The 24,840-nt window shown below is 39.4% G+C and overlaps 1 protein-coding gene across 1 annotated transcript in view; it reads right to left on the minus strand.

Annotated features, from left to right (window-relative positions):
• LOC121876491 (putative neural-cadherin 2) overlaps positions 1-23,288 on the minus strand; it is a 61,804-nt gene extending 38,516 nt beyond the window's left edge. The window contains exon 1 of the mRNA XM_042381614.1: positions 23,193-23,288. Within this exon, the coding sequence (XP_042237548.1) occupies positions 23,193-23,250 (58 nt within the window). The 5' untranslated portion in view covers positions 23,251-23,288. The remainder of the gene's footprint in view (positions 1-23,192) is intronic.
• Positions 23,289-24,840: the final 1,552 nt, after the last annotated feature.

The raw sequence follows: 24,840 nt of genomic DNA on the forward strand, positions 1-24,840 counted from the left end.
AAATTAATGAGACTTTAGGTGTGATGGTCAGGTGTATGGGACATAAGGGGAAGAGTCAGGTGTAAGGAACATGAGGGGAGGAGTCAGGTGTAAGAGACATGAGGGGAGGAGTCAGGTGTAAGGGACATGAGGGGAGGAGTCAGGTGTAAGGGACATGAGGGAAGGAGTCAGGTGTGAGGTCATTAATAAAGAAGGGACAAGCTATGATAAATCAGTAAGTCACTTCATGCTTCCGTCACTCCGTCACTCCGTTCTTCCGTCACTCCATCCATCCGTCACTCCATCCATCCGTCACTCCGTCCGTCACTCCGTCCATCCGTCACTCCGTCAATCCGTCACTCCGTCAATCCGTCACTCCTTCCATCCGTCACTCCGTCAGTCACTCCGTCCATCCGTCACTCCGTCCATCAGTCACTCCGTCCATCCGTCACTCCGTCCGTCACTCCGTCCATCCGTCACTCCGTCAATCCGTCACTCCGTCAATCCGTCACTCCTTCCATCCGTCACTCCGTCCGTCTACCCCTGTCCAACACTGAGATACTTACAACTGGTGAGAACTGAACCTTCCTGACGCTATCTTGTTTACGATATTTTCATCAAACTTTACACAAGAAAAAAACAACAAGAAGACTGATAATTAACACTGTACACAGGTGAAGGTCACGGGTCATCGATAAAGGTCAAGGGAGGTCACCCCCACTTCTGGCGAGCTTCCACACCTAATGATAACAAGTCCTCTCGTAATGTTGCAAGAGGCAAGGGAAGAGTCAGGTGTAAGGGACGTAAGGGGAGGGAGTCAGGTGTAAGGGACATAGGAGAGGGAGTCAGGTGTGAGGGATATGAGGGGAAAAGTCAGGTGTGAGGTCATTAATAAAGAAGGGACAAAGTATGATAAATCAGTAATTCACTTTTCATGCTTCCGTCACTCCGTCCTTCCGTCACTCCGTCCGTCACTCCGTCTCTGTCACTCCGTCTACCCGTCCTTCCTTTCTGAGACGCTGCCAGACAATCCATTCAGAGTGGTTAAAAAAATAAATTAAAAAAATACATCATTGGGCAAAAACTGGCCATTGGCTGAGTGAAGGTGGACTTGTAGGGAAACAAAAACACCAAAAAACATCCTCAAGTGTGAAAAACATCTATCAGTAAAGACGTGAACCAAGTTGACTAAACACAAAAATAATCAGAACTAATCAACGAGACATAGAGGGAATAAATAGCTAAGGATTTTATAGAAAGTTGAGTTAGACGTAAGTTAACGAAGATGAAATATGATGATGATTACAGCCCAACCAGGTGTAATATCATACCTGGTAGAGTCAGGGTGAGGAGATGGGAGTGATGGGAGAGATGGGGATGATGGGGAGATGGGGATGATGGGGAGATGGGGATGATGGGGAGATGGGGATGATGGGGAGATGGGGATGATTGATGGGAGATGGGGGATGATGGGGAGATGGGGATGATGGGGAGATGGGGATGATGGGAGATGGGGATGATGGGGAGATGGGGATGATGGGGAGATGGGGATGATGGGGAGGTGAGGATGATGGGGAGATGGGGATGATGGGGAGGTGAGGATGATGGGGAGATGGGGATGGAGGATAGGTAGAGCTATGTTATGTCAATGACTCATTAACGAGACTATTTATATTCACTAAATGCTTGTGTGATTACCCCATGAAGCGGTTAATTACACACACACACACACAAACACACACACGCACACACACACACACACACACACACACATATATGCGACTCTAATAATAAATCTAGTAAGACGATTTCCTCTAATAAAACGGTTTGCTACAATTATTAAAGCAACACAGGTAATCTTTTAACACGTATTTAACAGGACTACTACCAGGGTGTTGTAACAGTGAAGGAGAAACCAAATGTGTTTGTTGTGGTTGTTGAAATCCAAATCTCCAGCCACTGTGCAGAGATATTTCTGACGTGAATTCCAGAACAAAATCTACTAACAGAACGATGACTCAGGCGATGGGTGAAACTGGAAGTATGCTACGACAGAGAGGAGCAGGTAGGTCTAGTGTGTATGATGTTACAGTAGATGAACTTCAGGAGGTCATTCAGCCGAAGTCCTTAACAAAATCGATCCGTTGAGCAAACCTAGAAAAGGCGAATACCACGAGCAACAGTGCACAAGGTGGTTCACGAGAGTTAAGACACCGGATTGAAGAGGCACTGGCTAGGTTAGGTTAGGTTAGGTTAGGGTAGGTTAGGGTAGGTAAGATTTAAGTTTAGGTTAGGTTAGGTTAGGTTAGGTTAGGTAAGATTTAAGTTTAGGTCAGGGCAGGTAAGGTTAGATTAAGATTACCTAAGTATTTTAAGACGAGAGAGAGAGAGAGAGAGAGAGAGAGAGAGAGAGAGAGAGAGAGAGAGAGAGAGAGAGAGAGAGAGAGAGAGAGAGAGAGAGAGAGAGAGAGAGAGAGAGAGAGAGAGAGAGAGAGAGAGAGAGAGAGAGAGACTCGGGTCAAAAAAAGGAAAAAGTCGGTTCAACACACACACCAACAATACCATAACCTACAGGAAACAGCCTCCCGTCCCTCACAGACAGACAGCCCCGTCACTAGCCTCGACAGACAGCCCCGTCACTAGCCTCGACAGTAAAAAGAAACTCAGTCTTCGTCTTGACAACTCCCGAAACTCCAAGTATTCTAAGCGATCTGTCCTCTAGGGCCATCCACCAATCCCCACAGTCGTAGCCATATCCCCCTCCCCTCACCCCTCCTTCCTGATAACAATGGATCGTGAACTGGTTTTAAAGATTCATTTGGTTCGCTTCAGGTTACATTATGGTTTGGTCTTTCTCCTTATTTCCTCTCTTCTCTTCTTATCTTTTCTCCTTCACTTCATCTAATTTCTCCCCCCTCACTCCCCTCTTCTTCCTTCTCTTCATCTCCCTCTCCCTCCCCTCCTTCCTCATTTCTTCCTATCTATTCCCCCTTACCTCCTTTATCTCTTCTTATCCCTTGTCCTATTACGGCATCTTCATCCCTCCCTTCTTCCTCTTCCTTCCTTCTCTCACCTCCGCCCCCCCCCCCACCTCCTTAACCCTATTTTACATACAGATAATTAACTCAATCATGAATGGATCTTATGTTCTGATACCCGGAAAATATTCACGAATCTCTATATACATTTCACACGTTATTATTCACCGTTCAGTATAGAAGACAAAGTGTTTCTTTAACTAAACTATAACACCGTATTCTTATCATTGTTTACACTCTTATCTATCAATAATTTTGTTTACGTGTGATTTCAAATGTAAACAAAGGTATTGATATGTATAAAGGAGTCTTGCATCATCCATATTAAACCATTGCTATGATCAGTAATATTTGTGTTCTAACTAAGATCCAACGTGGGACTGACTGGCTGACTCATCCAATGGGGGACTGACTGAATGGCTGACTCATCCAATGGGGTACTGACTGACTGACTGACTTATCCAACGTGGGACTGACTGACTCATCCAACGAGGGGCTGACTAACTGACTCATACAACGGGGAATTATCTGATTCAAGTGACTCATCCAACGGGGAACTGGTTGACTAACTGACTCACTCAGCTATATTGCAATACTTTTCCCTCTCTCAATAAAACAGATTAACAACGTCATTATATCTGTCCTCCGCCACAACACATCGGATACTAAAGACCAATTTTGAGTTCGATATTTTATATAGTCGACCATCTGTTGGCCTATCTACTTAAGCTCCTCCTACTTAAGGACTTCCCTAGCAACCCCCCTAGCAACCATGAGTAGTCGGGGGAGTTGATTGGTCAATGTGATCCAATAGGTAAACAAAAGTCGACGTACAGGAGGAATTTCATTGGTCCACGAGAGAGAGAGAGAAAGAGAAAGAGGAGAGAGAGAGAGAGAGAGAGAGAGAGAGAGAGAGATAGAGAGAAGAGAGCCAAAGAGAGATGCAACACTAACAACTAACAAACACATTAACGATAGTAAGTAAGTAAGTAAGTGAGTAAGTAAGTAAGTAAGTAAGTAAGTGAGTAAGTAAGTGTCTTTTTCCCCCAACATCAATACAAATATTCCCGATAATCCTAGAATATGTTCACCTAATTCTTGGTGGCAGGGGAGAATTACTAGGGGGGGAGAGGGGAGAATTAAGGGGAGGAGGGGAGAATTAAGGGGAGGAGGGGAGAATTAAGGGGAGGGGGGAGGAATTACTAGGGGGAGGGAGAATTACTAGGGGGGGAGGGAGAATTAAGGGGAGGAGGAGAATTACTAGGGAGGGGGAGGAGAATTCATCAGGGGGGGAGGGAGAATTAAGGGGAGGAGGGGAGAATTAAGGGGAGGAGGGGAGAATTAAGGGGAGGAGGGGGTAAGTGAGAGAAGCTAGGGGAGAAATACTCGGGAAGGAGGGGGAGAGATGAGAGACTAGGGATAAATAATACGAGAGGAGGGAGAAATACCAGGGGAAGAGGGGAGAAATGAGAGATAATAAAGGAGAAATAAGAGGAAAGGAAGGGAGAATAGGGAGGAAAACAGGAGAAGAGTGTCTGTCTGTCTGTCTGTCTGTCTCTCATTTTATAATTACTTTTCGTATATCATTAAAACTGTTCTTAAGAGAGAGAGAGAGAGAGAGAGAGAGAGAGAGAGAGAGAGAGAGAGAGAGAGAGAGAGAGAGAGAGAGAGAGAGAGAGAGAGAGAGAGACCTATTCATCTACCAATCAATCTACTTTTTTACTTTTCTTATCATTATCTAATTTATAAACTTTCTTCCAATTTATCTATTTATTTATTTACATTTTGAGACAAGATTTACATTTATTATTCATTTATTGGTTTACCTTTTACTTTCTTTTTCTTTTACACACTGAAAGGCAGAATAGAGTGGATAGCCCTTTCCCTTCCTCTCTCCCTCCTTCCATCCTTCTAGCCGTTCCTACCTTCCTATTTCTCCCTTCTTCTACTTCCCTCCCTATCTCCCTATCTCCCTAGCTCCCTCGCTGACTTCATTATCCTTTAAATTTAGTGGTGTTGGTCGATGGTATGGGGGAGGGGACGATTATACAATGATGAGAGATGAGAGGGAGAGAGAGAGGGGAGGAGAGGGAAGGGAGGAGAGAGAGAGAGAGAGAGAGAGAGAGAGAGAGAGAGAGAGAGAGAGAGAGAGAGAGAGAGAGAGCCCACCCACACACAACTGGGTCGCTTTTACGCACTGTGGTTTCTCTGTTGATACAAATCTTCCAGTCTGAAGAAAATTAGTTTTAAATGAGTTCTGTCAATGTGGTGGAAGAAAATACGTCATTTAAAATTATATACATTAATTTTGAGTTTTTTTATATTTCATTTTGTTATTATTGAATATTTTTTTTTTTTACGTAGGAAGTTTTTGCCTGGTTTTAATTGTTTATTGGTATTTTAGGGTAAACAATTTCATTTATTTAAAGGTGTAGGGGCACTAGATAGATGGCGCTGTATGTTTATATTTACATTTAGAATAACTTTTTTGTTTTGTGTGTTCGTAAATATTATTGGTGTGAATATTCAGCAGGTAGGGTATTGGGTGTTATTTACAGGCGTTAAGAATTATAGCTAAATACTATTGTCTTTATTATATACTCTAACCTGGCCCGTAGCTCACGCCCCTCTTCTATACTAATAGCTTATTGGTTCACAGTTATTATCTAGAACAATGTTAAATACCTGAACTATCAAAATGCAAGTTATTTCAAGGCATTAGCACTTCAAAGAGAACGTTATAAATATTTAAATATTTATTATAAAAGGTTGATATAAATATGCGCTTATATACATAGAGTCCGGGGGAGGTAACCAGCTCAGGGGAACCAATCAGCTATAGACGGGAGGGCCAGGTTAGTGTGGTAAGGGTAATGTTATACTGACTGAAATTATTGAATATTATCAAATTTATGTCATTCAAACTGATCATACGTCTAGCAGAGTATAATGATAAATAATAAAGTATAACTGATCATACGTCTAGCAGAGTATAATGATAAATAATAAAGTATAACTGATCATACGTCCAGCAGAGTATAATGATAAATAATAAAGTATAACTGATCATACGTCCAGCAGAGTATAATGATAAATAATAAAGTATAACTGATAATACGTCCAGCAGAGTATAATGATAAATAATAAAGTATAACTGATCATACGTCCAGCAGAGTATAATGATAAATAATAAAGTATACTGATCATACGTCTAGCAGAGTATAATGATAAATAATAAAGTATAACTGATCATACGTCTAGCAGAGTATAATGATAAATAATAAAGTATACTGATCATAATGTCTAGCAGAGTATAATGATACACAAAGTATAACTGATCATACGTCAAGCAGAGTATAATGATAAATAAAGTATAACTGATCATACGTCCAGCAGAGTATAATGATAAATAATAAAGTATAACTGATCATACGTCCAGCAGAATATAATGATAATAAAGTATAACTGATCATACCCTCTAGCAGAGTATAATGATAAATAATAAAGTATAACTGATCATACGTCTAGCAGAGTATAATGATAATAAAGTATAACTGATCATACGTCCAGCAGAGTATAATGATAAACAATAAAGTATAACTGATCATATACGTCCAGCAGAGTATAATGATAAATAATAAAGTATAACTGATCATACGTCTAGCAGAGTATAATGATAATAAAGTATAACTGATCATACGTCCAGCAGAGTATAATGATAAACAATAAAGTATAACTGATCATACGTCCAGCAGAGTATAATGATAAACAATAAAGTGACACTATATAAAACAACTGATATTTATTTGTAGCTAAAAAAACAAGTAAAGAAGAAAGAAAAACACACGCATTCAAACAAGTGAGGCAAAAAAACATTGTAGCTGCGTTAGTGCCGGTCTGGTTCATACGGCTGGCAGTGTGTATAATGAGACACGGAAAAAAAATAACTCGCGGAAATTTTTTTTTGGTTAGTGATGGAAATCGGACACTGAACTGACTGACGTAATTAATGTGTTTTTTCTTCTTCCAGGTGACTAAATTAGCTCAGGCGTCCATTAATTACAGGTGATAGTGAATATATTTGAACCTAACCTAACCTAATCCAACCTAACCTAACCCAACCCAACGATGGTGGTGATGACACTAACAGAGGCACAGCAGAAGGTGAAGATATCCGTATTCACTCTGTAGTACCGCGACCTCTTGTACGGAGTGAGTGAGAGGGGTGTGGTGATGAGGCCCGCCCACCCAGGCACCAGCTATGCATCACAAGCAGACAGCTCTCTCATAAAACCTTTAGGGTTGAATTTTTCTCCTCTTGACTTTCCTTCCCACTGAGGTGCTCCTGTCATTGAACACCTGGTTTATTTACGACCTTTCATTCATTTTTTGTTATATCTCTTGTTTTATCGAATTTATGTTCATTATTACTCAATATTGCTGCTCGTGACGTTCTATACAAGCTTAAACAAGGATCTCACTGCCACCTTGACCCAGGCGAGAGAGGACCTGCGCCCCTAGTGACTTCCTTAGGGCGTGATGTAGGATATTATTTTTTTTACACAATTTCTGACGGAGAATTTTTCGTCCTGTTTTACTGCCAAACTAAAGTGGTGTCATTACGCCTTTATGGTCGAAGCTCAAATACTATATCTCCTTCATAAATCACCTAACTTGTTTTTATTTGTTTTCTTATTTGTTTTTTATATATATGCTGTAAATCTCTATAATTTTTTTTCTATATTGTCTCTTACTTATATTAATTTATAGTTAGTTATGTGATTCGTTTTGTTTACGTGTTTGAGTAAAGATTCTTTCTGATTTTAACCCCCCCCCTCTCTCTCTCTCTCACACAATGATCTCCTGTTCTCCTTCTCTCATATTTTAATAATACACTTATTAACTTTACGATTCATTATCTCTTTGTGTACATCTTCTTTCTCATAATACCGTCACATTCTCCTCGCCATTTTTCTACCTCCCAGTATCTCATCTTTCGATTCTCTCTCTGTATTTACACCATATCTCACTATTTAATTATTCAGTTATCTCCCACTTCTCACCATCTCCTCCCCCTTCTCCGTCTCTCACAGTGTTCATTCGACTACACATTGTTTGCATCTCCATGACAACGGCAACGAATATCCGCTGCCAGACGCACGATGTTACATAACCCCGTTCCCTATCATTACCATATTTTTCTATTTTATTATACACCTTTATGTTAATACTGCCAGGTATTGAGTTATTTTATGTATATTTTAATATTCTCTTATCGAACTGGTTATACAATTGAACTCTGGATTCAATTTTAAATATCGTAAAAAGTGAGAGTATAAAAACAGGGAAAAGTCTCGTACAGTATAGTTTATTGTTTTTACGGCGGCGTATGATGATGATGATGATGATAATGATGATGAGGCGGAGGAGGAGGAGAAGGATGTTGAAAATGATGAAGTGATGATAATGATGATGATACAAATAACAATTCGAAAGAAACTACCCCAATTCTTACAACCTTACTTATGCTCTACCGTGCCTAATAACACCCTGTTACAATCTAATATACTATAGGACTAGCTGTCTGTCTGTCTGTTCTGGGCAGCCGAAACGGCACAATCGATTTTCATCAAACTTGGTGGAAAAATCGCAAAAAATTCGTAGAGTGGAACAAACCTGTTCCCATGTCGATGGTTTCTTTAGGAAGGCATTAATTAACCATTTTATTTACGCTGGAAAACTATGTCGCTGTACGCTGTCAGCAGGACGGCGGTTGCGCGCTAGCCAAGTACGAGCGCTCGAACTTTCACGCCTCGGTAAACTGTACCACCGGACTCGCCACCGGTCACGAAGGGCCCACGATCACTTGTCCCTTTTATAGTTTTCCATAACACCAAACGAGTGTGTTTCGCTTGTGACACTCTGCTGCCGTTTATTCCCACTTAAGTGTTACTGCTTCCAGTGGAAATCAGTAACGTGACACTTTTATTTACGTAAGGAAACCCGACTCAACCTAACCCAAGACCAAGGTTATATCGTGGATATGAACACAGCACAGCAGTTCTTCTATATAGCTGCTGTGCAATTTCTACTTTAAGAGTCTACATCAACCTCTTAGAACTCTTGTAATTTCTCTACCTCATGGTCTAATAACCTCTGAGATCTCTTGACCATTGTTGTAAACGTCAGGAATGTAGGCGGGAATTAGAGATGAGCGAGGGGTTAGGTTCGTTGATGGCCGCGTCTGAGATACGCCTATCACAGTACTCCCGCCATAACAACAACTTTCTCGAGCGCTAAATCGCCTCTTGGGACACTTCAGTCTCAGCTTCCGTGTGAGAGAGAGACAGCGTGTTATTTGTGCTTCTCTCTCTCTCTCTCTCTCTCTCTCTCTCTCTCTCTTTGTGTCTTTTACTTTTCACTCTCTCTTTCCTTTTGTTATTTTTTCTCTCGTTTCTTTTTTTTTTACTATTCCTTTCTCTCTCCCTCTTTTCTCTTCCTGTTGTGATACCATCTTAGTCTACCACCATGAGCTTGTCTGTCCTCGTTACACAGTCCACCGCCGTATGGTTACATTATAACTTACTCTCATCCGTCGAGGCAGGTAGTAGTAGGTAGTAAGCAGCTGCCAAACAGGGAGGTACTACCGCCTGGGAAGATATTGGAAGCATATTGTGTTGTCTAATGGTAGACCCTGCTGCCATATGTGACCAAGTCCCAGGTTGCTGATCTAACTTTCTGCCTCATTTACACACAATTGCAGGGTCTCAATTGTTTCTCTTACTCTGACAACACAACATACATAAATTGTTTCTCACTATTGATATTTTGTTTATAATTTTTGTATTTATTTATCCCATAAAAAAAAAGCTCCAGACTCCCGTGACGTCACCAGAAGAAAAGATAGTTGCCATCTTCAGTTTGTTGGTAGAAATCAATCATATAATTCGTAAACTCTATTGAATAAAAGTAATCATAATATAGCGACATATATTAAGAGTTATCATTTGAATACTGTTAATGAAGTAATTTGTTATGTATTCATAGACATAAGTTTGTAATAAACTATGTCTTGATAACTACTACACTGAGTAAGTCTGGTGAGAGGTGTGGCTACAGACCTGTCAACACTACTGTACGGTGCTGTAGTGCGTGTCACGATAATACTATAACACATTTTATCTTACTTTTCTTAATGTGTAATATGAGTCATATCCACATAACCCTGTCATAAATTTGTTGAGAAAAATTGTGACCAGCAGTAATATTTAAGCAACATTACTTAGCTGGTTAACACTGGGTCAGCCCCCCAACCGGCAACAGCCCCTGAGGTGCACTGAACGAGAGAGCCAGAGATGCTGCTGCCGGGCAATACCTCCATACTCTCACTTTATTCAAATAAGTTAATGTGCACACACACACACACACTCAATATATATATATATATATATATATATATATATATATATATATATATATATATATATATATATATATATATATATATATATATATATATATTGAGAGAGAGAGAGAACACTCAATATTTCTCACGGGGCGACACACTATGCATCACTGTGTCAATATGACTTTACTGGGGATCTTCTCTGCAGATGTCACGACCAGCGCCTCAACTATTACCATTTAAGTTATCAAGTCTCACTGAAGGCGACAACATTACCACTGAACACATAATGGGGTGGGATTGAGCTTTAACTTACTATTTGTCATCGAAAGATCACTTAAATTTACAGATCTAGAGAGAGAGAGAGAGAGAGAGAGAGAGAGAGAGAGAGAGAGAGAGAGAGAGAGAGAGAGAGAGAGAGAACTTTATCAGGGTAAATGAACTAACTCCCACTAACTCTACTACGCTCCACAATATGCTCACTTACAAAGAGAACAAATTTTCGCCGTGTAGGACCAACATAAACATTACATATCTTCAATCTTTCCCAACAACTTTACTGAAATCCAAAATTGGTATCTTAGGCGGGGATTTTTTTTTCTTATATTGGCAACACTGTAGGTGAGAGACCCCTCGCTCTATACTGGACAAAACTCTCTTATACAACTCGCTTCTCGGGACTATTTCCACGTCTGGGAGCATCTTATACCGCACTTGTACCCAGGCTATAAATATGGTACTAAATACTTCCTCCTCCAACCAGCAGTCTTGCCCGGGGTGCTGCAACTGGGTGTGGGTGTTTATCGCGGCGTCTGGCCCCTGAGATAACAAAACATTTACGATATATATTATAAATGTTATATACTACAAAAGACTGGAAATGTTAAGTAATCACTATTGCGAGGTTTCTTGGGATGATGATGATGATGATTATGATGATGATGATGATGATGATGATGTATTCACAGCTCAAGCTTGCCCTGAGGTGAGCTTCCAGAGCCTTGTAGCGTCAGCGAAACTATTCAAGGTGATAAGAAGCTTGTTAATGGTTAGGTCGATATAGTTACCACGTGTTCTTGTCCTTGGAGGGAAAAATAATAAGATACTCGAGGAAGTAGTGGAGTGAGAGGGACGGCTCGGGGAAGTAGTGGAGTGAGAGGGACGGCTCGAGGAAGTAGTGGAGTGAGAGGGGCGGCTCGAGGAAGTAGTGGAGCAGAGGGACGGCTCGGGGAAGTAGTGGAGGAGAGGGACGGCCTGGGAAGTAGTGGAGGAGAGGGACGGCTCGGGAGGAAGTAGGGAGGAGAGGGTGGCTCGAGGAAGTAGTGGAGGAGAGGGATTGCCTGGGAAGAGGGAGGAGAGATTTGGGTCGGGAAGTAGTGGAGGGAGAGGGACGGCTCGGGGAAGTAGGGAGGGAGAGGGACGGCTCGGGAAGTAGTGGAGTGAGAGGGACGGCTCGGGGAAGTAGTGGAGTGAGAAGGACGGCTCCGGGAAGTCGTGGAGTGAGAGGGGAGGCTCGAGGAAGTAGTGGAGTGAGAGGGACGGCTCGAGGAAGTAGTGAAGTGAGAGGGGCGGCTCGGGGAAGCAGTGGAGTGAGAGGGGCGGCTCGAGGAAGTAGTGGAGTGAGAGGGAAGTATCTTACACGTCATCCTGTCTCTGGTCTCATAATATCCAACAACCTGAAATACATCTCCCTTGGTCACCCTTAAAGGACAATAGCCAGCGGAAAAAGATCACTCCAGCTGAAATGAAATACTGCAATGGTGAAATTTATCAAAAGCATTGTTGATTAATGACGCTGTGGATGATGAATAAAAATTAGTATATACTGTACTACGAGTTTCTGATATTAATTTTCATTCGTGCTACCTGTAGTAAATTAAAGCAGGTAGGGCACACTATTATAATTGTTATAATTTTTCTCATTATCATCATCATCATTATCATCATTATCACTGTAATTAGTATTATTGTTGTTCTCATTATTATTATTATTATTATTATTTGAATCTACGGAGACACTTCTGTACAAATTAGAGTTGAAAATTAAGACGTATTTTTTTTAAACTAACCAACACTACCTGTAATTATTCTAAGGTACAATAAACCAGGGTGACACCTTCTAAACTTTTACATGAATTTTTTTTTTATTCCGTTTCTCTATCAGTTCTCATTCTTTATTTCGTTTTTTATTATTATTCATTCTCTTTGGGAAGGTGGGGGAGGGAGAGGAAGGGTAGGCAGTGGAGGGAGGGGCAGGGGGAAGGGGGCGGGGCAGGGGGGGGAGGGGAGGGAGGGGGGGAGGCAGGGGGGCGAGGATATTCCTTTTCCCCTCACTCTCCCTCCCCCCATCTCTCCCTCCCCACTTACCCTCCTCCCTCTCCCCTCCTCTTCCTCTCCTTGTCACCTTTCCTCTTTCTCTCTTTCTCCTTCTTCATCTCTATTTTTTTTTTTACGGGCATTAGCCCACCCGGGCACAGGTAATGACCTACATCAGGGCCTGGGGGGCGAAAATATAACAATAAATAATAATTATAATAATAATAATAATAATAATAATAATAATAATAATAATAATAATAATAATAATAATAATAATATATTATTATTATTATTATTATTATTATTATTATTATTATTATTATTATTATTATTATTATTATTATTACAACAATTAATAAAATTAATAGCAAATTAATAAAAATAAAAATAAAATAATAAAAATAATAACCATAAATACAAAATCGAAAAAATAAACGAAGAGTGAGAACTTATATACATTATGTATGTTGTGTTGTCCAAGTAAGAGAAACAATTGAGACCCTGCAATTGTGTGTAAATGAGGCAGAAAGTCACATCAGCAACCTGGGACTTGGTCACATATGGCAGCAGGGTCTACCATTAGACAACACATTATGCTTCCAATATCTCCCCAGGCGGTAGTACCTCCCTGTTTGGCAGCTGCCTATCTATCTACTTCTCCTCTCCCTCTCCCTCTCTCTTCCTGTTTATCTCCCCTCCTTTTGTTTCTCTCTTCCCCTTCCTCTCTCCTTCTGTATCTCTCTCGCACTTCTTCTGTGTTCCCTTCCCTCATCCCACTCTGTCTTCCCCTTCCTCCTCCCCATTCTCTCTCTTCCTCTTCCTCTCTCCTTCTCTTTTTCCCTTGCCCTTCCTCTCTCCATTCTCCCCTTGCCCCTCACTCTTCTCCTGTCCTTTACATAAAAAAAAATACTAATTCCATCCCACCTGAACAACAACAACAATAACAATAACAACAACAATAACAATAAATAAACAACAACAACAAATAACAACAAACACAACAACAATAAATAACAACAACAACAACAACAACCAACAACAACAACACCAACAACAACAACAACAACAACGATAACAACAACAACAACAACAACAACAACACCAAGCCACGTAAAAAAAAACCCTCACACGCACCTTAAACCTTTTCACCTGGACAAAACAAATCACTTGGTCACACCTTGGCCAAAACTCTGCTCCCGTAGTTATAAGGTTTAACATTACGTTATATTAAACCCTGGAAGACTGTCCAACTAAGCTCCTCTCTTCCTATCTCTTCCCTCTCTCTCCCTCTCTTATCTCTGTCTCTCTACCCTATCCTCTCTGCCAGTGTCTCTCTCTCTTCCTATCTCTTCCTCTCTCTCTCCTCTCCTCTCCTTATCTCTGTCTCTCTACCCTATCTCTCACATATCTCAAAAGACCAATTCTCCCCAAGATCACCCACTCGGCCAAGAATTATAACCAACAGACAAAGAATATATTTCACACAAACTTTATCGCAATAATGTGTAAACGAACCGGAGTTGGAGGACCTCATGAGTTGAAATGACTTTCCAATTAGGTGATAAGACAACGAGACGCCATTTGCTCCTCTATAAACAATTAAAAAAACTTGAGAATATTGTTGGAACATGTTGAGTTGAAGTAGGAAATATGTGCTGTGTTATTGTGCATTTGGTAACACATAGGAATGATTTTGTTTTCTTTACGTTATTAGTATTGTTGTTATTATTACTATTGTCGTGGTTGTATTTCATTAACATAACTTATAACCTTAATAATACCTTTAAAGACAAGTAAACAGGTGAGTGAGTGTGTAATTAAATAAACGAATACATAAATAAATAATCAATAGATAATTAAGGTAAGAATATAACTTAATAACCAAATAAGTAAATAAGTATGTAAGTAATTATTAGGAACGTCTCTTGAAATATACCGATGTTGTGAACTATACTCTGAGATGGGAGGAATTTACCAAGAACTACTACAACTATCATTACGAATTATAATATAAACAATACTAACTACAGTAATAATAATAATAATAATAATAATAAAATATAATAAATAATAATAATAATAATAATAATAATAATAATAATAAGAAGAAGAAGAAGAAGAAGAAGAAGAAGAAGAAGAAGAAGAAGAAGAAGAAGAAGAAGGATGGCGGTGGAAGAGAAGAGTGGAGGGTATACACACACACTCACACACACTTCAAGGGCCTCTGTGTACACCTGTGGTCGACTCAGGTAAGGTAATCAGTGTTGACCTCGCATGAAATCCACCAGGAAGGAAGCAAGAATACAAATCAAATAAGAATAAGGAGAAAACCAGAAGGACGAATATAAATAACACAAAAAAAGAAAATCAGGCAAAATATGAAGAAGAGAGAGAGAGAGAGAGAGAGAGAGAGAGAGAGAGAGAGAGAGAGAGAGAGAGAGAGCAATAAGACAAACGAGAATAATAAGTGTGGGCAATAAGAATAAATGTGATAACTCAGAGAATACGGCAGCAAAGAGAGAGAGAGAGGAGAGAGAGAGAGAGAGAGAGAGAGAGAGAGAGAGAGAGAGAGAGAGAGAGAGAGAGAGAGAGAGAGAGAGAGAGAGATATTAAAAATGCAAATGAATATTAGTGAATAAAATCATAAAAAACGTAATTAGATTTTCCGTATTTCTAATTAACTCATTCGGGACGGGATGATAACATATATGATTAGGGAGTGAGGGGTGAGGTGTAAGGTGAGAGAAGTGTAAGGTTATGAGGTGAGGGGGGGTGTATGAGAGAGGTGAGTAAGATGAGAGATGTGAAGGATTGTAGAATAAGAGGGTTATAAAGTGAATGATAAAGACCCTGGCTCTGGTCCCATGCCATGTCATTGCCCCTTTGAGATTGTCTTGACTTTACGCCCTTCACTTTCCCCGAGCAAATACCACTTTACTCGTCAATTTTGTTTCACTCAAAGTCCCAGAACATCTTAATTCCTTATACAGTTTTCATTAGTTATTATATTGTATTTTGTCTTTATATTATTATTAGATTTTACTTTAGTCTTATTTGATTTGATTTAGTTTTAGTAATACAAACATAAAGGGAGGAATTGACTGACCTACGCCCCTGATGTTTATTGCGTCATGGGCGTATACTGAGATCATTGCTTCTCTGCGTCTTTTTGTTTGTGTATGTATGTATGTATGTATGTTTGTATGCATGTATGTATGTATGTATGTATGTATGTATGTATGTATGTAAAATGTAAATAAATACAAGGGAAGAATATATTTTCTTGTATTTAGTTGTCAGTAAGATATTTTATTTTTTATTTTAGACACATTAATATAACCCCCCTGGCGGCAAAAAACGGCAATAAATATGAAGATAAAAAAAAAACAAAAAAAAACAAGATTATACTTTACAATACATTTTAAATAAGGTAAGAATTCACTTTTGTCGTAGTTGTGAATGATCGCCTTGACGCCTACAGCCCGCATATTGCCCAGCTGTCTAGCACGTCAGCGAGGCCTCAGGGAAATCACTAAATCGAGAGAATAAAAATAAATACCATGTAGTGGTGTTAGTGTATGTCTCCTATTACCCCTTCTCTTCTTCTTCCTTCTTTCTCTTCCTGCTCCTCTCAACACTTCCTCTTTGTCTACTTCCTCTTACTCTCCGTTTTCCTTCTTCTTCTTCATCTCTGTCTTTTTTCATCTCACTTTTACTGTCTTTGTTCTTTCTTCTTCATCTGTCTTATTTCTCTCTCCTCTCAGATAATTTTTTTCAGTCTTCCCCCTTTCTTTTTTTACATGTATGTATGTATGTATGTATGTATGTATGTATGTATGTATGTATGTATGTATGTATGTATGTATGTATGTATGTATGTATGTATGTATGTATGTATGTGTGTATGTATGCATGTATGTATGTATACAGACTTGTTATTTAATTTACCGTTCAACACTTCAACTAAACATCATCTATATAAACCCTGTAAGTGTGTGTGTGTGTGTGTGTGTGTGTGTGTGTGTGTGTGTGTGTGTGTGTGTGTGTGTGTGTGTGTGTCAAGACCTCAGGCTGGGGTTAATTAGTGGCGTCAACCTGATGATTGCATGTTTGGTCTCCAGTGAGTGTTTGTTGATTAGGTGTGGTGAGTCGACTGTGGGACTGGTGGCTGGTGTTTTAATACATACATACATACATACATACGCATTACAATTCAGTTTGTTTGTGTTTATGTAGGGTGTTTGTGCGGATGTGTGGACCTATCTGCGTGTAAGTATTCATCCGTTAGTATACTCGTTTGTGTAAGGTTTTATATATCTTTCCCTACCAATGGGGGAAAGAAACCCTCCTCCGCCTCCTCAACACAATGACATCACCCAGACAACCAGAATGAAAGAAACACACCCACTCTCCCACCTCCCCCAACACACAACCTCTCCTCCACCTTCCCAATCGTCACCCACAGTATTACCAACACCAAGAACACCTCCCTTAGCAACTCTTCAACCACACAGATGCCAGAACGAGATAAAAGCCTAAAAAATAATTCTTAGATGGAGATTTTCTTTATATATATTTTTTGTATCTATTTACTATGGCAGTTTTTCAGTTAGATGAGTAATGACATCTTCACATTATGCTGTACTGTAGGTCACTTAGAGCCTCATGTTTACCTTCAGTCACGTGTTTCAGTTTCCCGTTCAGTGGTTGTGTGTTTTTTAATCGCTCTTTGGAAACACACTACAAATTCCCCGCTATTTACTTCTGAAGAAAATTTTAATACCTTCCGTGTAAAAAAATATATATATACTCAATACGAATATAGATTAATATTGAGATTATGAAGGTTTTTCTAATTTTAGTAGCAAATAATCGATGGTGATTAAGTTGCTATGGTAGACAGAGGTTATCAACAACAATATGAATTAGTTACTAAATGTCATGATAATTGAATGATATTGTTGGTATAAATACAGGAAAGATTAATCCCAGTTCGTACGTGTAGTTGTATTTTTTTTTGCTTTAAGTGTGAGTGTATGTATGCACTTTTAAATACTCCAGTTGAGAGGTAGAAGTTGTAAGTGAGTGGAGTGACGACAAAATTTACTCCACAGCTACAAACAGACTAAGTCCCCGTCTGACTCTTGTGCTATGTCGTTTCCCTACATGTAAATACTAAATAGAAAAAAAAAGTTGGTAAAGATTCGAAGAAGTTTCCACCTAAGTCGATTACAACACCTCAATAATAATAATAATAATAATAAAAACATCACAATACTAATGACAGTTACCTAACCAACAAAGCAGTGTGAAAAGCAGTTACTGGTTCCTCAATTCAGAAGCGTCTCCCCCGTAATCCTGGTAACAGAAAATGAACATCATAAGAGAAAACCAGGTACTGTATTACGAGTACCTAAGACATTTGCAACTTCTAATATATAAACAGTTACTTTTTAAAATATTGCAAATTTGTAGTATATAAATTGTAATATTAATAAAAGAAACATGTACACTAAACATATTTCATTATCACTATGTATGTAAAAAAGAATAATTAGAAACGGTTTAGTATTAAAGAAAAATAAACAGTACCCCTGTATATACTCATTATTATATCAGTAAAAATAACGATATTGACTAACATTTGAATAAAAACGTAGACAATAAACTGCAAATTATCTGAAAAAAAAAAAATCATGGAGATACCCGAAAAATTTAAGACACGGTGAAATAATAAAGTGTTTTCGTTATTTATGGTTACGTAGGAAACAAGTAGGTGAATTCTATACACACACACACACACACACACACATACACACACACACACACACACACACACACACGCCTCAACCTTCCGTTTCTCCTTTAAAAAAATAAAAAAATAACTACATATTTTTCACTGCTATCTCTCCAAGTCTAACAAAAACATTTATTTTAATTACAGTACAGTTAACACACCGTGAAGTCATTATTAAGCCTTTATAATATTTCATCACCAACCCTCGTATTATTGTCCTTAGGCCTCAGTGCATGTATATAATTTTCTGGTAATAGAATTTCAGTAATATATGAATTATTGTTTAGTTTTATTTACAAATCATTGTTGGAAGTGGAGAACGATGCTAATATTTACGGTACGTAGAACAAGGTATGTAACAATGTAGGTATAGCAAGGAACAAATATAGTGTTAATTAAAGCAGGTGCACGGTGACCAATACTGTATATTACCTGTAATCACAATAAAAACTCTGATATAACGTTTTTTATTTATGAATTTTCAACACTAATAATTATATGCAAATTATGATGGAAGGCTTATTGCATTTCACTAATTAATCAGAGTATTTCACAACGTAGACTTTAAGTTATGAGATATGGCCGAAGTCAAGTCACACACACCCCTAACCGTTTGAACAAGTAGCGAGTGATATATATCCTCTAGGCAGTAGCACCCCTACTGCCCATCACATACCAGTGTGTCCAATATTACACCAACTTTCAACACAACAAGTTTACCAAGAAAAATGCGTCTTCGAGTTTAGCCTCCTATTATTACCGGTCGTTACGGTTAAAGCCCCCTCCCCCCCCTCTCTCTCTCTCTCCTCCAATGAGAATCGATAGAGCAATATACCGTGTCTTCTGATTTGTCGATCAGGTCACGTTTGCTCATCATGGACGAGCGACCATCCGTTCTTGAACCGGGCCAATTGCAAGAACATTCGTGGGGTGTACGACGCCGTTTACGATGACCTTCTTGTCCTGATCTTGTTTCAGTTATACCACCCTTTTGAAGCTCTGGAGAGATCTCGAAGTTTCGATAATTTGAGTACAGCACTAGCTAATAATTCCCACCAGGAAACTTGTTTTGAGACTCCTCCAAAGCTTCGAAAAGTGCAGAATTCCACGTGTTAAAGGCGATATTGCTGAAAAAAGACCAGGGCAAGAAGGTCATCGTAAATGGCGACGTACACCCCATGACCGTTCTTGCAATTGACCCAGTGACAACAGATTCGTTCCAATAAGTAAACTGGGACGGTTTAATTGACTTGGCAGTTTATGTCGAGATATAGATGCTGGTGTGTGTGTGTAGAGACAATTGATGGAGGCAGACAATAACAATTAAGTGAATTAGTGAGGATAAGGACTAATGCTCAGGCAGACATTGGGTGCCTGATGTGGTAGACAGTGAATAATGGTCTCTAGCCTTCCTCCCTTCTCCTCCCTCTCTCTCTCTCTCACTCTCTACCATCTCCTTCTCTTCTCTTTGTCTTCCTTCTCTTTCTCTTCTCGCTTTTTCCTCTTCCATCTCTTGTTCATTATTCCATTCTCTCTTTGTGTTCCTTTCCCCTTCTTCCTGTTTGCCTCTTCTCCTTTATCTTTTCCTGCCTATCTTTTGTCCTTCTCTTTTCCCTCCCTTCCTTCTCCAGCCTTTATTCCTGCTTCTTTACTCTCCTCGTCTTCCTTGCATCTCCCATCTTCCCTTCCCTCTTCCATCTCTTTTCCAGTTTCCTGTCTCTCTCTGCTCTAACATTTCCCCGTCTTTCTCTCTTCTCCTTCCTGCTTTCTTTCTCCAAAATCAACAAATTAACGCCAAAACACAGCTACCGATTAACTCTTTGTAACTCTTCAAATTTTTACTGTAAATACAAAGTTAAACGGCACATTTAGCCTTTGTTTACATTCGGTTGTTGGGGCGAGGTAGCTTGTCGTGGTTTTGGTGGGCTTTTTATTTCCCGCCTAAAATTAACTTGTTCTACGAGGTTGAGTATCACTTTTAACTCTTTCTGGTTATAATTGAATTGAAAAGTCTATATGTAAAGTGGTAAATAATATCAATCACAGCGAATAGTCATTTATTGCGGCTAAGGGTCCCATTTGCTGTGGAAAAATAAACTGCATGATAGACTGAAATACAATATATGAAAGTCGAGTACAGTATTTAATGTGAAATTCCGGGAAAGAATAACAAATAAAATCACATGGAAGTTGTAAATCTTCTTTAGTCTAAATTTACGTATTTATTTTTTGGTTTAAATGTTGTCTATTGTAAACTGAGAGGATTAAAATATTTCTCTCTAGTGATTGTTCCCTCTGGTAATATATCATTCCTTTTATATTTTTATATTTTGATGTAGGTGACGTCATAGAGGGGGTAGGTGGGAGCAGACTGAGAGGACACAACTTGGTGGGAAACTCACTCCTCTTACCCTCTACTCTACTCGGTCTCGCTTAGTTTATATCTCATTCATTTCTAACCTAACTGTCAACTGTTTTTTTCTGCCGATAGAAGATTAATTTTCTTGATCCTTTTACATTTATTCATGAAAGAGTAATGGATTAATTTGTAACGGCGAGGGTGACTGACTGTAGGTGATACATCTACTGTATATGTTACCACGTTTGAAATCACCGAGGAAATGAGAGACTTTCCAGGTAAATCCTCAGTAAAACTGGTAGATGGATACACACTCAAAGGACGCGTTGAATATAATCTAACGTCAAAAATGAAATTCGTGTTTTTTGATCGCAGGAGCAGATACCTAACAGAACTCAGCCAAAGTTACTTCATTTCTGCCTCTGAATAGGTTATCTCCTCCCACCTTCCAAGTTATAATGAATAGTCGCTATTTTTTTTTAATGTTCACAGAAAGATAATGAGGCGTGTGCTTGTCTTAACTGTGGAGTGAGAACTGTATGGAGTAGTTGGCATGGTGGGAATAGCGTGTGTCTGTGTGTATAGTTGGCGAGAAACTGAATAATAATAATGTTTCTCAGGCACTTATTAACTATTCGTGAAGATAATAATGTATTATTTTGAAAATAAAATACCAGTGGTTGTTCGTCTTCAATCAACCTAACGAGAAAGAGAAAACAAAAAACGTGCAAAGTTATTATTTTTTCTCCAGTGATGTTGACCTTTGGCAGCTGGCTAATCACTTGACGTTCATCCGACAAGATAAACACTTCCTGACCAACTACACAACACAAAGGAAAAACAAAAAAACAAAAAAACAAACAAACGAGGCTACAGATGGTACGGCAAAATTCTTCCCTTCAAGCAATCCAATTTCCCCAAACAATGACCAAAGCCTCATCCACACGAGCAGCGACAATCCATATGTTGTGGGTGGGACACTAAACCTCCCGCCACACAACAAGAGCCTTTCACTTCTTTTCATTGTCAGGAACAAAATACTACCGAACCATCAATAGCTGACGGCCTGACCCTCTTCGTTCTCCAGGTTTCTTCCCCTCTTCCTCCTCCTCCTCCTCCTTAACTTCCCTGTCTTTCTCATATCCATTGTTGTGCCGAAGGGAATGGATGAGGGAAGAAGAGGAGGGAAGGGGATGAGGGAGGGAGGGAGGAGGAAGAGAGTGAATAGAAAGAGGGAGAAGCTAAAAGAAGAGAGAGGAGAGGGAGGAGGAAGAGGAAGGAGGAGTGAATAAGAGAAGGTAGAAGAATAAATAAGAGAGGAAGGGGGAACAGGTAAGGAGGAGGGAGAGGGAAGAGGAAGGAGGAAGAGGTAAAAGGAGAAAAGGAAGAAGAAAGAAGAAGAGAGGAAGTAGGAAAATGTAAAGGGAAAGACAGGAAAAGGAAGAAGGAAAAGTAGAGACAATAACTGCTTCCCTTCTGCCATACACCTTAAAGACGTGAAATAAAAAATGCAGTAATGTTTCTAAAATTGCAAGATTTCGTTCAAGTTTATTCCCTCGCGTTATGGTTCAAATAAGAGACGAGTAAATGAAGAAAATTTACAGCTGGAGAAATTAACTGTCATATCTCTCTCTCTCTCGTGAATTTTGATAATGTGAAGTAGGTATGAGGTCGCTTGAGGCGTTAAAAGCCCTGTTGTAAAGTTGCATCAGCCACTGGCCAGAGAAGCTCGACGAACATACAACCCGCTGTCACAACTCTGCACACCTGAAGTTCCTCTGAGATGTTTGTTAAAGGAGTTGCAAGGGAACTGTCATAATGAGAACCATTATCAACACGAAACTATCTGTTCAACTTGTTAAGGAGGTGCTAGTTACAGCTTCTGTGTGTGTGAATCATCTTCCACAATGGGGGTTCAAGGTTCCGTCTGACTTCCCTTGTCGCAGTACGGTGTGTGGGGGGGTGGGTGGGGGGGGGGGTATGAACCGACAAAACTAAATGAACAAATCTGGATTATGTTGTGAAAAGATATCATCATAACATAACACATCTTAGTAAAGAACGTATGAAAGCAAATGCTAAGAATCTGTTTAACTCTGGAGTCTGGCCCTTCGGCAAGCAAAGACGTTGTCGATTTAATTCCGTTAATGTTACACTACCTGGTCGAAAAAGTGATTTTTTCTCTCCCACGCACAACAAGTTCAACACAGACCTGACATTGACCTAAGGGACTACTCGAGTCCCTGAGCACGTCGGACGAACCAAAAAGAACGAGAAGAGATGAAGGGTGCTTACCATTGGTGAGCTGCTCGCCTAGGGGGATCAGCAGGGGTACCAACACGTTCACAGCCATTCTTCTCAGAGCTTATAACACACGTTCCTCGATGTTTGGTTGGCTCGCCTGTAAGATAAGGTAGTGTATACAGCATTAGGTGAAGCTTAAGGAAATAACATAATTCTTGTTACAGTACACAGAAGCATCTTCACAATAAACGTTTTCGGAAATGCATTTGCAAGAAATATTTACGAAACGGTTTACTAATGCAGCTCTTATATTAGAGCCGGAAAATTTAAAACGCGATTATATGTTCTGGAAATAAAGGCGGCAACAAAGTTTTAAACCTTTATTATGCTCAGCTCCAGTTTAATGCCTCTCAAAATGTATTCCCCTGCTCCTGTACAGATGCCTCTCGCTCTCTCTCTCTCTCTCATTTTCAACATCTACGTTTCATCAGCGTTTGCTTTTACCTACAGAATTAGTCCAAATTTAATCATACTGAAAATCTTCCCAATGGGCAATAAAAACCTTAATTTTTGGGAAAGTATAAAACTAGATGTACAGTATTAGTATGAGAAGGAAGCCTGAGTGTTTCTTTCTGTTCATGTGTATTTTATTGTGTACGTGTTTGTTGTAAGATTACGTGTTCTGCCAGGTATTTCGTGCGTTTTGTACTTGCTTGTGTATTTGTTATGTACTTGTTGTGTATGTGTAATTGCTGTGTGTAGGTGTAAATATTCTGTCCATGTATCTTATGTGTTTGTGTATTTGTTGTGTATAGTTCCACTTGCCCTGTCTATGTGTAGTTGTTGTCTTAAGGCATACTTACTCGATGTATACTTCCGCGTGTCCTTATTCAAGCTAAGTATATGGTACATATATCACCTGAGTGTACATATTAGTGTACTTTTATTACTCAAGTGCATCTGTCTACTCTAAAACTGTACATAGACAATAGGCACACAACAGATGGCCTTCCCCTCCCCTCACCTGATGTCGCCAGCAGCCTCCACTCAACTCTCAAGTACTGGGGGGTGACGCGTTGGCTCTTTTACGCTGGTTTGACTAAATTCTTCCTCATAATTCCAACTGATTGTTTAATTGCTGGTTGTTATGTTAGTTGCGATGCCACAGCAGAAATTTATCACCCATTAGATTGGTGTTTAGTTGTTAATGAAATGTATTTTTCTTTGGGTGAATATTGAAGAAAAATGATTGGATTATATTAATAGTTGAAAATAAGGGAAAGGTCTGAGAATTCGCTGTCGTGTCTCCGCGACCCTCTTTGTAACAGTCAATTAATCAACTCTACGACTTGTGAGCGTGTTGAGGAAGTCAGGAGTGGGCAGACCTTAGTCAGCAGGTCAATTAACATGTTTGTTGAAGATCCGGAAGCATCCCGGCTGACTCATAGGGCCCGGCGCAGTTTACCCAAACCCGACATTGGCAGCGGTGATCAATAGTGGGTTGAAGGGGGAAATTTATGATAGATTAACCACAGTGCTGCCAATATTGGTGAGGTGGGAGACTGAGGCTCAACTGATGAGAATATATATATATATATATATATATATATATATATATATATATATATATATATATATATATATATATATATATATATATATAATATTATAATTTTGCAACAAGTTTTTTCTGTACAAA

The sequence above is a fragment of the Homarus americanus genome, unplaced genomic scaffold (assembly GCF_018991925.1).
Source record: "Homarus americanus isolate GMGI-L3 unplaced genomic scaffold, GMGI_Hamer_2.0 scaffold42442, whole genome shotgun sequence".
Lineage (NCBI taxonomy): Eukaryota > Metazoa > Arthropoda > Malacostraca > Decapoda > Nephropidae > Homarus > Homarus americanus.